This window comes from Pan paniscus, chromosome 18 (genome assembly GCF_029289425.2).
Source record: "Pan paniscus chromosome 18, NHGRI_mPanPan1-v2.0_pri, whole genome shotgun sequence".
Taxonomy (NCBI): domain Eukaryota; kingdom Metazoa; phylum Chordata; class Mammalia; order Primates; family Hominidae; genus Pan; species Pan paniscus.
In genome coordinates this window covers 93,341,559-93,357,557 of record NC_073267.2, presented here as the reverse complement: position 1 = coordinate 93,357,557, position 15,999 = coordinate 93,341,559, and the positions used below count along the sequence as shown (strand labels likewise).

The following is a 15,999-nucleotide window of genomic DNA, read 5'->3' as shown; positions in this document are numbered from 1 at the left end:
CTAAGCCTCCCAAGTATCTAGGATTACAGGCATGTGCCACCATGCCCAGCTAATCTTTCTGTATTTTTAGTAGAGACAGGGTTTCACCATATTGGTCAGGTTGGTCTCGAACTCCTGACCTCAGGGGATCCACCCACCTCGGCCTCCAGGAGTGCTGGGATTACAGGCGTGAGCCACCGTGCCTGGATGAGCTTACTTTGCAATAAGAATTTACTTTTAAAAGTAACCTTTAAAGTATCTCCTTCCTTAAACAAACACTATAAATGCAACATACCAACTGAAGACAACTGTAGATATTTCTCAGCCTCCCTTACAGGTAAGGGAGGCTACAGAGATGCAAGCAGAAGTCACTTAGTCTTCTGGGGAAGTTTTCAAGTGACATTTACTCAGGTGGCAGGTTCTCCTTTGTTCTTCTCATTCCCTGCTTCTTACTTCCTGTTACTGGCTGTTATACCTGGTGCTGCAGTGACCCTATTGTACCACAAGGCAGCCGTGAGGGCGGCGGAGCAGAAAGCTAAGGGGAACCTGGGAAACTGATATCATGACATCACCAAACTGGCCTGGGTCTGTCTACCTGCAAACTTTTTTTTTTTTTGAAACTGGGTCTCATTCTGTCACCCAGGCTGGAGTGCAGTGGTGTGATCATGACTCACTGCTGTCTTGACCTTCCGGGCTCAAATGATCCTCCTACCGCAGCCTCCCAGGTAGCTGGCACTACATGCCTGGATAATTTTTGTATTTTTTTTTGTAGCGACAGAGTTTCACCATGTTTCCCAGACTGGTCTTGAACTCCTGGGCTCAAGCAATCCTCCCACTTCCGCCACCCAAAGTGTTGGGACTACAGACACGAGCCACCACGCCCAGCCTTCACTTCCAAACTTTTAAGTGAGAGAAACTACCTCTATTTTGTTCAACAGTGTTATTTCTATTCTCTATTATTTGTGATCAATCATAACTCCTCTTTTATATAGATTTCAAAAATAGATAGAAGGATACATCTCTCCGGAGAGGGAAAGTCATGTAAGATAGAATTTAAAAACCTCATATGTTCCCAAAAACCATGTATTCTTATCAACTTCGAAATGTCCTAAGATATGAAAAAATTTACTTAGGACAACATCTCCTTAGAGAGCTTCCTGGACATCCTCAACTCCAAATGATCACCATTTCTATTTTGGAATGACTAAACCTTGATTTTCATCTCTAAAATTTGTTTCAACTTCAAGATCATAAGCCCTATCTTTCCTCTCTGTTTCTAGGGCATCCTGTTTTTCTACCTCTTCCATATCCTAGAGGCCACTGCATCTGAGCCAGTGCTCATTAGGAGCTCTCCTCTCCCCAGCAGGTTTCTCTTGGTCTCTCTCGCTTTTGTCCCGAGGCCTGATCTCATAGTGATGCATTTTACAGATTCTGCCACCTCTCCTGCAGAATTGCTTCTCCCCTAGAACTCTAGGGTCCTAACCATGTATTTTGAAGTGCTTGAGCAGATTCATATGTCACTTTAAAGGAAAAGAGTAGCCTTTTAACCTGGAGGGGAGGTGGCCCTTTGGATAAGAATGTCAATTTGGCCTCTGACATTTTGGAAACATCATTGTCATAATAATATCTTTCTCATCACAATCTTCCTCTTCATCATGGCCTTCCTCCCACCATCCTCATCAGCAGTGTCATCACCACTGTTCTCATCTCTATACTTTAGAAAATACTGGGCGACAGGCACTATCTAGGTTCTTTTAGTCATTAGCTCATTCACAATGACCTAATGAGGTGGGCTCTGCGATCAGCCCATTAACAGGTGAAGAGACTGGGATGTAGAGCAGTTAACATGCTCACACCACATGGCTGGTCAGTGGGATGTGAACCCAATTCTGGCTCCAGCGCCCCCTCCTTACTTCTCAATCACATTACCCCCAGCAGTGTTACTATCCAAAGTGTATGAATCCCGTTCAACAAAGAACATCAGCCTTTCAGGAACACGACAGAAAGTTTAATCATGAATTTAATTTATCAAACATTGGGTAAAGACTCCTTTGGGACATTTAATATCCAAATGAGAGTCTAGTGTACTTGTTATCACTTCCTTTCATCTGATTACTTATCTCTCTTTATGAGTTTAGCTATCAGCTCTGCCCTTTGGGAATCTCAAACTCATTGTCTAATCTCCATTCGAAGAAAATTTGTGTGCTTTTGCTAGTATTTACAGGCAGATACATTTTCCTTATGCTACTCAGTGTCTCTTTTTTCAAAATTTATTTTTTAAGATTGACAGATAACATTGTATGCTTTTAGTGTTTACAATATGATATTTTGAAATCAATATGATATTGTGGAATGGTAGCTAACCTTTAAAGTCCATGTTAAATTATTCCTTGGATTCAGTGACATTAAAAACAACAGTCTGTCATTCACAGTGTTTAGTCCACAACTGAGCACACATTTCTTTTTTTCCTAAGTCACAGGACCCAAATTCACAGTGGCATTGAAGTAACTAATTAATCTCACACAGTTGGTAACACAGATTCATCTTCATATTTTGGGTTGGGGTTATCCCATTTTTGTTCCCATTGTTATGTTTATATTGAATATTAGAACGTGCTTTGAGTTTTTATTTTGAAATAGGTTGAAAAGAAATTATAAAGATAAACAAAAATCCCCCAGTGAACGTTCCATGAAACACCAGCTCAATAAGCCATATGAGGTGGCCTAGAAAAAAAAGCCCCCAGGCCAAAGAAGAATGAGTAACCTTACAGACCATACCTAACCCTCTTCGAGAAACACAAAGCATTTTAAAGTTAATCAGAAGTCCTGCAGTTAAATAAATCATTTAAAAGTAATCAATTCAGTGTTTCCCACATCTACTTGACCCTGAAGTATATTTTTTTCATTCCTATCCCCACCCCGGTGGTGTAATTTTTGTGACTAATTTCTTGGAAGTGAATTAGAATTGTTTGGAACTAATTAGAACTGGTGTTCTTGAAATGCTAGTTTGGAACCATGGCAAGAGTGAGCAGTCTGTATTAGCAGCTAGAGGAACCCTGTCATGGGAAGTCAGAGAATGGAGCAAATCAAGCTCCCGTGGACTGTGCTGTTTTGAGGTTGGAATCCTGAGTGCCCAAGACACCACAGGGAGAAAGGGGGACATCTACCTCCTGAGTGAGCCATGCAGGGGGCTGCTGAGGTGAAGAGGCAGATGTGGCTTGGTTCTGCGTCCCCACCCAAATCTCATGTTGAATTATAATTCCCAGTGTTGTAGTTGGGGCCTGGTGGGAGGTGACTGGATCATGGGAGTGGTTTCTAATGGTTTAGCACCACCCCCCTAGTGCTGCCTCATGATAAAATTCTCATGAGATCTGGTTGCTTAAAAGTGTGTGGCACCTTCCCCTTTGCTCTCTCTCTCCTACTCTTCCATGTGAAGATGTGCTGGCTTCCTCTTTTGCCTTCTACCATGACTGAATGTTTCCTGAGGCCTCCCCAGCCATGCTCCCTGTACAGCTTGCAGAATCATGAGCCAATTAAACCTCTTTTCTTTGTAAATTACCCAGTCTTAGGTAGTTCTTTATAGCAGTGTGAGAATGAACTAATACAGAGGCCATTGGGGAACTCGGGGGTTGAGAGGATCCATCTGTCTCAAGCCACCCTGGGTAGCCTTGAGATTCCTCCAGAGAGCAGTGGGGCAACTGCAGGTCCCTATATAGGTTTTTTTCTCCAAACACCCTGGAGGTTGGAAGCATTGATGGCAGATGAGGAAAGCACAGCATCACAGCGAGGAGTGCAGCTTTTGAATCACAGGAACCTGGTTCACTTCCTGTTTCTGCCACTTTTTCTGTCCGTGACCTTGGAGCTTGTTCTCTAGATTGTCTGAGCATCACAGTAAGCTCATTTGTAAAATGGTAAAGCCAGGCTCACACAGTCAAATCAGGCAACAGATCTCAGGTGGAGACACCATGGTGGATACAGTAAAGACTCTGCAAAAGTCAGGGGCCGTCGTACCTATTCCATATTCTTCACTTGGTCAGTAAGAAGGGCATCAAATCCATGCCCTGGCCCAGGCCCCTAAAGAAGCCACAATCTTAGCACATTTCCATCAGATGCTTAGTGCAAATGGCTTCCTGGTTTGGGTACAAATTTAGCAACTGAATGTGATCTTGTGTACTCAACCCTTCCCCAAACATCGCTCCCTTGGAATAAATGGGAAACAACAACCATGATCCATAATCATAAAAGCACAGGGACTGAGAATGAATAACGGCTCTCCTAGATGAGCTAACTTGGTTGTTATTTATAAGCTCCTGGGCCACGTTGTTATGGACTAGGAAATCTGCTTTACCTCCTTGCTACTGTTCCGTCTGGCCTCTCAATCTGCACTTGCTGGAAAAAAATGGTTATTGTTATGCTAAAATCACAATGGGACTCTCATAACTCACTGCTAAATAACAGCAATAAAACCATGAAAATGGCACTTGGGCATTAAAAGTTATTTTCTTATGGACTTTAACAAGATTCAGTGCTCTTGTTCTCACCGTGCTCTAGTATTTTAGCCTCACACACAAACACAAAATAAAAATGTGAGAAAGAATTCAAGCAAAACACCGTCATCTCTCCCACAAAGGAGTATTTTGATTTTGAAAGGGGGGCCAGCAGGTGCTGTGGTACGTGAATTAACATCAATCAGTAATTGTAGCTGTGACCACGGTGGTGGTTGGTGTTTGGCACAGGGGTTTACCTCTTTCTTGGTGAATTTTGGTGAGTGATCATTTTTGTCATCGATCATGATCGTGGCTGTGGCCGTGCCTGTTAATCCAACATCCAGTCCAGCCATATCTTGAGCCTCGATGATCAGTTCATACTTGGGATTTTCCAGAGTCTACAAAGCACAAGCACAAAGAAATAATATGACATTTAGATTTGGGTTACTGCTTTGGAAAGGTGGCAGGCGTGTTGCTGGAGCTGTCTCTCCCCCTCCTCCATCTAGGGTAGGCATCTTTAAACAGTGATAACATTTTTACCTATTGTGTATAAATGTGCCTTTGGAATCTCTTCAGTATAAGACAGTCACTATTCAAAGACTGGAGTTTGCCATGGGGACAATATATTTACTGTTCTTTTTTAGGGAGACATTTGATATATCACAGAATGTTCCATTTCCTGGGCTTGGGTATACATTGTCCTTTGGTTTTTTTTTTTTTTTTTTTCAGACAGAGTCTCACTCTCTAGAGTACAGTGGCATGATCTGGGCTCACTGCAACCTCCGTCTCCCAGGTTCCAGCGATTCTCCTGCCTCAGCCTCCTGAGTAGCTGGGATTACAGGCGCCCATCACCATGCCCGGCTAATATTTGTACTTTTAGTAGGGACAGGGTATCACCATGCTGGTCAGGCTGGTCTTGAACTCCTAACCTCGTGATCTGCCTGCCTCAGCCTCCCAAAGTGCTGGAATTACAGGTGTGAGCCACCACGCCCGGCCCCTACGTTGTCATTTAATGTTCACATCCATATCTGTTATTTCAGAGACCTCAGGAAGCTGATCTGAAAATGAGGTTACCTTTGATGATGAGCTTAGGACAAAGATGGCAGCTTTAGGAACTCACATTTACTGAAAATCTGATGAGGCAGGCATTGCATTACCTCACTTTATAGAAATCCTTGTTAATCTTTTCAACAAGCAGCTCAACTTGCAATAATTGTTCCCATTTTACAGATGGGGAAGAAAGCCCACTGAAGTTTAGAGTCACTTATACCACACTTCTTTCATGTCTTTTTTGTCGCACAGGCTGTTACATGTGGAAGATGCATTTAATCCAATAATGATTTGATAAACTTAACACAAGCAATATTGCACTATTCTCTCTCTTTACATAAGTATTTTTCATCTGAATATTTGATAAAGATTTGGCTATCATGTTTATATACTCAAAACAACTAGCCAAATAGCCCTGATCCTAAGATGAAGAAGAGTGCAGTCATTGGTAAATAACAGCCCCTATATTTAAATTATCTTTGGTAGTAGGTTTCTGCTTGAATTGGTCCACAAGCATACCATTCATCTGGTAAGGCAGCACCCCGCATTTCCTTTGGGGACCTATCCTTTACTTCTTCTCTGCTCATGTGGTTTGGGTTAGGATTGCCTTTCTCTATCTCCTACCCATTGAACTTTTGGAATGAGTCCTAATTAGAAGAAGTCAGTCAGTGCATCTTATTCCAGTGATATAATGTTAAGTCCAGGCCCTGTGTTTGACAGTTAGGTGAAGGAAGTTCTGTTTCCCTGTGGGGTGGACCTGGAAGCATTTGGCAGGGGGAGCTACAGGAGTCATCTCATGACCACAGGAGGGGTAATGCAGAAGAAGACCCTGCATCCAAGAACACAGGCAATATCCTAAGAGAATTAATTATACTTGAATCTCAGAAAAGAAATGGTTCTTAGTGGTTATACTGGAGCCACTTCATCACGCCACTCCTGAAGCCAGCCCCGCCTGTGAACTTTTCAGCTAATGAAGGCAATAATTTCCCTTATTTGCTTAACTCACGTTGGATAGATTTCTTAATCACTCACACAGAGAGTCCGAGTTGAACTACCTTTAGTAACAAAAATAATAGGTGTTTACAATCACATAAATAGTCCTACCAGTATGACAGCTTCAAAAACAGCTGTCTAAGGTTAAACTCTGTGAGTTGAGCGCACACATCACAAAGTAGTTTCCAACGAAGGCCTCAAAGTGATCCAAATATCCTCTTCCAAACTTAACAAACAGAGTGTTTCCAAACTGCTCTAAGAAAAGAAAGGTTAAACTCTGTGAGTTGAACACACACATCACAAAGTAGTTTCTGAGAATGATTCTGTCTACTTTTTGAGGCCTTCGTTGGAAACGGGATTTCTTCCTATAAAGCTAGACAGATGAATTCTTAGTAACTTCTTTGTGTTGTGTGTATTCAACTCACAGAGTTGAACCTTCCTTTAGACAGAGCAGTTTGGAAACACTCTTTTTGTGGAATTTGCAAGTGGAGAATTCAAGCGATTTGGGGCCAATCTTAGAAATCGAAATACCACAGGAAGCAAAGAACAAAAAAGCAATGGAGGATGTCCAATTTTCTTCTGAAGTCCTAAGTTTACATGGTAAATTTCAATAGCTCAACGCTAGCTCTCTCAAAAACTTTTAAGTATTTTGAAGTGCAATTGGCTGTCTGCTCATAGGGACACCATTCATCGCTGTTCCTTTAACTTCTGAGTGGTTTCTGAGCTACTATTTTAAGGAGTCCTGGTTCTGCTGGGTGGTTTGTTAAGGCCCTCCACTTCGATTCACGGTGGTGAGTGGGAAGTTAGTGTGCTCCTGTGACGGCCCTACGCCTCATGTTTTCGGTTTCAACTCCAGCTCCGCCAGCACCGAAGGTCACACAGTTCTCTGACTGCTGAGTGCAAGTGGAATCGACACCGTACCCAGTTCCAGTTCTGGCTGGGTCAGCCGGCGCTGGTCTGCAAAGGTGCTTGAGATGCCATCTGCCCTGGTTCTGCCTGGTTCAAGAATTCTGGTAATTTTGCTCCTGGCTGGTTTTGTTGGCATCTCTCGGTACAGATGCTTGAAATCCCATCTATTCTCAGGCTGAAGCTGGAAAACTTGAGCCTAATGGAAGTGGCTTTCTGCTTGTCATCACTGACGAGCTGGACTGGATGTACCATGGGCCATAATTTCTGCAGCTGGACCATATGAAACCAGTAAATTGGCTACCTTTAAAATCTTTCCCGAGTGTCTCTGAACATGTGAACCACTACCCTGGACAGCACAGGTCTAATTTCTTGCATAACGCTTTTACTTTTGTCATAAAACATTGTACTTATTTTTGAAAGCACACAATTACTGACAAAAAATTATGTGGATTCTCCCCCAATATTGAAGAGATTATGGTAAATATCATATTATTTTTCACATATAATATTTACCAATATAATTCTTAGATGTTATTTTAAGGGTTGCCTACAATATAATCATATGTATATTTTATAATTTACTTGTCTTCTATTTTTAGGCCTTTTGGTTATTTGTGGTTTTCAAAATGTTGACAATTTTAAATAACAGTGCAATTAACATCTTTATTCATGAAGGCTTATATACATTTTGGCTGCTTTTTAAAAATTTTTTTGGTTTGTTTTTGACTGATACATCCCAAGATGTGGAGTTACTAGGATAAAGAGTATGAATGTTTTCAGGCTTTTTATTCATATTTCAATGTTTTTATCCAAGAGGATATTACTAACTTTTATACCAGTCCTACGAGAATGTTTAGCTTTTGATCTCAGACAGGGATGGTCTCTAAAGGACAGCTCCTGACATTGCCCGGTGAAGCAAATTGGGAGACTAGGGTGACTCTATGATGGTGGCATAAGAAGGAGATAAAGTTCTCATAGCATTCATTCTTCTTCAACTTGCAGTTCAGATTGCTGTGGGGATGTGCTACAGGATTGCCTCAAGCACTAACTATAGCAGGAGTATGCTGCTTGACTGTCCTGATACCCACTCCCTCTTCTTCTGGTACCTATGTTATAATTCCCTCGGGCATCACCCCTTCCTCACCCTCAGTACAGGTACAGTTCAGGTGGGTGGGGCTAACCCCACTCCTGATCTAGGGATGGTCATACGGTTCAGGCCTGGCCAATCAGGGCTTTCCATTCCTATCATCATGCGATGAGGACGTAACCTAAGTGAGTCCACCCTGGGATTGAAATTCAATTCCAGGACATTGTCCTTTAGTTCTTTCAGAATGCTTAGGGAAAAGAAGTTATCTTTCTGTTAAACTTGGAGGTGGTTAGGGCATCCGTCTGGAGCTAGTAGTGGCCACCTGTAACCACACAAAGAAAGTCAACCTGAGAATGAAGGAAACACAGACTAAGAGGTAGAGATGGAGTTTGTTGTTGTTGTTGTTAACATCATTTGAGCTCCTTAGTTGTCATCCTTGAAGTAAGAATTTACTCCTCAGATTCTGTGAATTCTATGAGCTAATACATTTTGGCTTTCCTCAAGACACTTGATTCAGATGTTCCGTAGGTAGGAATAAGGCAGTTTTGACTAATATTGCAACTATTGCAATAACACTATGATCAATTTTCTGATTAGCAAGAAAGCATAGGAGCTATCACATCATACAATAGCATCAAAATAGGTTCTTCAAAACAGTATTCCTATCATTTTATGAATACATCATTTTCTCTTTTAATACTTTCCCTTAAACAGAAACTTTTTTTTGTACCCAGGGAAAGTTACTATAATTATCTATTTAAAAATATTTATTTATTTTGAGACAGGGTCTCACTCTGTCGTTCAGGCTGGAGTGCAGTGATGTGGTCATGGTTCACTGCAGCCTCTATTTTCCTGGCTCAAACGATCCTCTCACTCCAGCCTCCTGAGTAGCTGGGACTATAATCACACGCCACCACACCCAGCTAATTTTTGTAATTTTGTAGAGACAGGGTCTCTCCATGTTTCCCAGGCTGGTCCTGAACTCGTCAGCTCAAGCAATTTGCCTACCTTGGCCTCCCAAAGTGCTGTGATTATAGGCATGAGCCACTGCACCTGGTCTAATTCTTTCTTTAACTAGTTTATGCATCTATTTAATTGGCAGTTAATGAACTTCTTGTCTAAATGTCGTGTTGGATACTAGAGATATAGTGATCAAAAAACAAGTCTCTTTCTCCAAAGAGGTCAAAGTTTAGCGTTGAGGACAGTCATATTCACATATTAGTGCAATAAAATAAATCAAAGCTAAGCAGAGGTATGTACAAATTCTTACGGTAGCATAAGGGAAGGATACATTGGCATAACTCTCGTAGTTCAACAAATTTTATAAATAATTTTAGAAAATGAACCAATTTCTATCTCCTGAAGTAAATAAAACTTTGCACCTATAATGAGAAATAGACTGATTAACCTAGCAGAGAATCAATTAGACTGCTATGTAGATAAATTGCAAAGTTTGCGATGAGGTTTCAAAAGTCTAAATTTTCTGGCAAACTTAAGGCTGACCTTAAAAATATTTTTAGTACTGAAGTAATATCCAATTATTGTAAGCAACATAAAAATAAAACAGTCATTTCAAAGAACTCTCCTCCACCCTTGCCCAACCCCACCTGTGAGAGGTAAATATTGAGTTATCTCCTTTTTCCTATACAAGTGGACACACACGGAGGTACATTTTAAATACCCACATATTTAATATACACATTTATATACACACACATTTCATCAAAGTAATACTGTTTACATAGCTACACAATTTGTTTTACCATATCACTTTTATCTCAGTGTTTACAGAGCTGTTCATTTTAACAGCTGTCTAATAGTCCAATGTATAGATCCACTATAATTTATTTAGTCAATCCCTATTGGATGAACATTTGGGTTGCTTCTAAGTTTCTACTTTTTGTGTGTGTGTGTGTGAGTCAGGGTCTTGCTCTGTCACCCAGGCTGGAGTGCAGTGGCATGATCACAGCTCACTGCAGCCTCGACCTCCCAGGCTCAAGAGATCCTCCCAACCTAGCACCCCAAGTCGCTAAGACCACAGGCATGTGCCACCACACCTGGCTAATTTTTGTATTTTTTGTAGAGACAGGGTCTCCCTGTATTGCCCAGGCTGGTCTTGAACTCCTGGGCTCAAGTGATCCTCCCACCTCAGGCTCCCCAAGTGCTGAGATTATAGGCATGAGACACCGTGCCCTGCCCAAGTTTTCACTTTTAAAAGCAATTCTAATATAAAAAGTTTATTGGCCTGTTATGATTTGGGGATTTTTCTGTAATGAACATTATTGCTTTCACAAGGAGAACAGTAACAAAATCCCCAAAACCGATCATGAAAGTAACCTCCTTTGGAATGTAAAACACCCAGTTTGCACTTGAAAATTAGAGAAAATGCCACATGAACTCCCTTGCTCATACATGATCAGAATACCTTCCACTTGCCTCTGACCTACTTCCCGATCCTCAGAGCCTTTTCCAGAAAGTCACCCCCTAATTTCCTAGCTCTCGGAGTCACTCTTACTTGAAATATACACATGTATTTTTAATTCTGTATCCCTCGCTGGCCACTCTGCATTTGTTACTCTGCTGGAAGAGATGCTCTTTAGGTGTCCAGCCCACAGATGCCCATTCTCCAGGAGCAAATTTTGATGCAGAGAAAGAGATCCCAGTGGCCACTTGTCATGTTTGTCTCTCTTGCCAAGAATTGACTAATTCACAGGTAACTCCCTAATTCAAGCTGGGACAACTGGATTCTGAAAATAGAAAATGTGGGACTGAGAGTCAGGAAAACAGGAATGTAGGGTAAACCCCGAACTCCTAGGACCAATAGAGGGATTTTTGCCTTGAATGTTTTGGGAGGAAACTCACCACCCTTGTGCTTCTCTCTGCCCATGAGGAAGGCAACCTGCCTCTTCACTTGTCCAGGTTCACTTTCACTTGTCCAGCTGCCCTGTCACTAAGTGAGTGAACTCATCAGTGAGAAGGGGGCCCCATTATCAAGGTCAACCCCATTCTCAAGATCAAGTTGTATTCTCCCTGGGCCTCACCTGATTCTGTGTTTCTTTGGTTCAAGGCTCAGAGGAAAGACGAATGTAATCAACTGCAACTCCAAACAGCTTTTGAGCTGAATTTTGCAAAAGGTGCTGCTCTGCCGGGAAGAAGAAGTTTAGCTGCTAAGGACTGGAGTTTTGATGGCCCCTGACTTCAATGCTTTCATTGATTCTGTAACTCATTCCACTGTATACTCAAGAGCTCCTTTTAGGTACCAAAACCAGCCTGAATGAGTTTCAGTTACTTGCAAGCAAACGAACTTGTGGTGAAAACAATGTTGTATGTTCACCGGATCCTACTACCTTGGGTTCCAGGGGCATATGACTAGACTGTACAGCTCAGGCGACCTTGCAGTCAAATGGACTTGTGTGGCTGATTGCGGTCAGTGGAACGTGAGCAGAAGTTATGTACTTGGTGTGGTTCTTAAACCTCCCATGTAACCTCTCACACTTTCTATTTCCTCAAAAGGAAGAAACCTGGATCTCCAAATGACTATATAGCTCAAAGCCCCTTTGGTGACCTGCTTTAGACTGTGATGTGAGCAGGACATAAGCCATTTTTTAGGTTTAAGGGCTGCTTATGACTGTGCTTAGCTTACCTTGTTTAATATGAAGGCTATGTGTCCCATTTTGCTTTATTTTGAATGCCCATTTACTATCTCCCTAAGTGGATGACAAAGTTTTCAAGGGCAAGGACCATGCCTTTGGCTGCAACACCTAGCCAGTAGTCAGCATACAAGGTGGGCGATTTACTTTCATTATTGATAATGATGACATATTACTGTTTCCCTGAACTAAATTATGTCTCAAAGGTCTGAGCATATCAGTGGTATTTCCAAAGCAAAGTCATTTATTCTCAGGGAACGACTTATACTTTGGGGAACTCCAGCTCAAGGAGATAGAATTTTATTTGGAAGAAGAAATGCACTGTGTCAAAACTGGAAAAATTAAATTGGCTCCTCTGATTTTATTTGAAGCTATCTGATCTGTAAGACATATCTAAGAGAGTCAAGCTGCTCTCCTGGTTTGAGTTCTGCAGTCATGCATTTCTATTGCATTTGCTATCTCCTCCTGGGTGCTGACTAGCTACCAGCTAATATATATTCTAGAAACAAAAGCAAGATGGTATGTCTGCAAGAAAAAGCCTCGAGTGAATCTCCACAGACACAGGCCGGGTTCACTGATCACACTGATTTGAAAAGCAAACATCTCATCTTGAAAAAAGAATCAAGCCATGTCATTAAATCTGGCACTTAATCAATCACCAGACCCTCGACGTTTTGCACAGCTACAATGACTTCCATACAAGGATGCATTTAACAGAACATTTATCACTAATAACAAGCATAGTGGTAGCTGTGGGGGGAAAATCAACAAATAGATGTGATGTGGAAAAAGGTTTTCCCATTAACCCACACAGTACCCCATCTCTCTCTCGCCTGGTCTTGAACTGCACTCTACATCTCTCTTTACAGCTTGTCTAGACCGAATTTCTTTCCATGGTACCCCACTTTTTCCATTTCGAATGTTTCACCTCTAGTTCTTGCTCCAGGTGAATTCCTGCTCCTTTGCTGATGGTCATTATTCACAGCACAGAAGCTCCATGAAGGCAGGGACCTTGGTGCACAATAGGATGGTTGACATTTAAGAAGGAGGCAATCAATATGTGATCAATTATTATCACCCTGGCTCCATGACTTAGTAGCTGAGTGATCCCAGCCAAGTTGCTTATGTTCTCATTGCCTCCATTTCCTCATCTGTAAAGTGGGGGAGAATAATCCTTATAGGATACGTGAGAATTAAAAGAGGTAAAGTGCTGAATACAGAGCTTGGCATATGTAAATGCTGGAGAGATGCTACTGCTATTATTTAGTAGAATTTTTGGGAAGTCTTTCGAAGATGTAACAAGAAACTGAGGGTGGCCTTCAGGAAGAGCCAAAAGCAACTGCCAACAATGCTGCCAACAGCCACTGAGTGAACTTGGAAGTGGAGCCTTCCTTAGACAAATCTTCCAGCAAGACAGCAGATTCTGAACACATTGGTTGTAGCTCTGTGAGTGCCCATTAAGCACAGAATATAGCTAAGAAATGCCCAGATTCCTGAGCAGAGAAACTGTGAGATAATCATTGCTTCTTGTCTCAAGTCACTAAGTTTTGAGACAATTTTTCATGCAGCAATAGATAATGAGTACCGTTTTCCCCAGCACCTACCACTATCACAGTCTATAATGTGCTTGTTTACTGATTACTTGTTTAGTGGCTATCGTGGCTATGACAATCCGAGCTTCTTGAGATCAGGGGCCTTTTCTTGTTTAGAGGCTTTATCTCTCTGCCTGGGAGATAAAATTCACTGCCTGGGACATCATAGCTATGTAACAATTAGTCATATTATAACACAATTAGCCCACTATTACATAAATATGATTACATATTATTGCATAATATTGATTACAATTATTACATGACAAATAACATGTTTTGTATACTGTATGTTTATCACTATTATATAAATATACAATTATACATAATATATAAAAAATAATGAATAGAGTGGTATACCTGTAACTGTTTAAGAACAGATTCTCCTGATCTGTACTGTTGTCAATTTTGGTGGTTTAACTACTCCTACCATAGCTGATTTCAAGCTACCCAGATGATTTCACTCCAAAAGCACGTAGTTGGAAACAGAGACACCAGTTGGCTATTGTGAGCCAGTGAGAATGGGCTCCAGCACACACATGCTGCTCTAGGAGACAAGGAAGGCTGTAAGAAGGCATTTTTGTTAACAAATCCCTTTGTAGTCTAACATTTAAGGTATCGTTAATTAGAAACATTAACATGAGCTACATAGCAAAGATGTAATGGAATTCATTCATTCATTTCCTCTTTAGCTTTGTCCCGATCAGCTGGGCATCCCAAGCGTCCTTGCAATATGGAGCCTAAACAGGGACCACATTCTTCCCCGGGCTGGCTGCACCTGAACCTGGTCTATAAATATTGCAAAAGATTGGTGAAAACACTATCTGAAGCAGAACGAGTTGTTGTCTGTCTGGAGTTTGATTTAACCACTCTGGCCACATAACACTGGGAATAGGTAGTCCATAAATCCAGCAGGAACCGCTTACACATCCTCATAAAATGTGCCTTATTCCCACTATAGAGGTCGAGCGATGTTCTTCCATCTTCCCAGGCAGCAGGGTGAGCCTGGTTTGACTTGTGTTTGTCTTTAGGCCTCTTTTCACCTTACCTCTTGGTATGAATGTGAACATTCACATTCTTGGCTGTCACCTGCTGTTTTTTATTTTTTATTTATTTATTTATTTTTGCATTCGTGGCTGGGGGCTGGTGGGCAAGGAGAAGGCAGCGCTCATTTCTCCAGATTTACTGGCTGCGACAAAGCTGGCAGGGTGGAGAAGCAGCAGGGGAAATAAACACTGTCTCTTAGACATATGTGGCTGGAATAACCTAAATGATAGATTTGAGGTTGAGGGACACCAAAATCAAATAAAACATTTCCAGGCAATGTGTGCATCTTCTGCTGCTACTGATGAGTTACAGTAAATAAACTGCCAATGGCGTTCCTAGAACCCCTGGAAAAAGCATCTCCTGTAGGCTCAAGGTGGCAAATACTTGACATTCAGTGTGAGTTCACTGAAACATTTATTTAGTGTCTATTAGGCTCAAATAACTGCTAGGATGTGATAAATGATACAGACTCTGCTTTTGGTGCATTTCTGGTCCAGAGAGATGAACAAAAGGCAAGTACGTAAGGTCAGACGAGATAAGTGTTATCAGAATGGTATTAATACCAACTAAGGTTTACATGAAGGGGGTCAGAATGTGGGGTGCTCAGGAAAGCTATATGGAGCTTATTTAATTCATCAAACATTGATTGAGCACATACTGTGTGCTAGGCATTGTGCAGGATGGTGTGAATAAGTAACAGGAATCAAGTCCCATGGGAGAGACCAACACCCTGATGAGCTCAGCACAATGAGATGGGGTAAGCACAGAGTTTTGTGGAATTACAAAGGAGGGGCCAGTTGACTTAGACATTATAGGTGGAGAGGTGGAGGCTGGAAGAGATTAAGCAGTGATTCCTGCAGAAGGGCATATCCTACCATAGGATTAGAGATGGGGTCTTGGACTGAAAGTCAAATTCTATGGAAGAAGATGGGAGACCTTTAATCCCTAAACTCTATTAAATGTAGTCATTGTATAAGAAAGGAAGGCTGATTCTGGTTCTGTTCAGGACACCAAAGGGACAAGAAAAAGTATGCTCTCGACCTTCAAGGAAGCCACGGCTTGGGTGAAGATAAAAGATATATAAGTGGCTCCCCAGGGCAGCAGGCAGCCTGTGCTAAGTTAGCTGTCTACTAACTGGGAGTGCTTCGGTGGCTTTTCAGTGGCTTCAGGTTAATGTAAGACTGCAGCTGAGCTTTGAAGGATGG

At 41.6% G+C, this 15,999-nt stretch overlaps 1 protein-coding gene across 3 annotated transcripts in view; it reads right to left on the bottom strand.

Moving 5' to 3' along the window:
- Window positions 1–15,999, bottom strand: part of CDH13 (cadherin 13) — a 1,163,636-nt gene that overhangs the window by 184,030 nt on the left and 963,607 nt on the right. For all 3 annotated transcript variants that reach the window (XM_003820879.5, XM_063597784.1, XM_003820881.5), the window contains one exon: window positions 4,724–4,864. In XM_003820879.5, coding sequence (XP_003820927.1) covers window positions 4,724–4,864 — 141 coding nt within the window. The remainder of the gene's footprint in view (window positions 1–4,723; window positions 4,865–15,999) is intronic.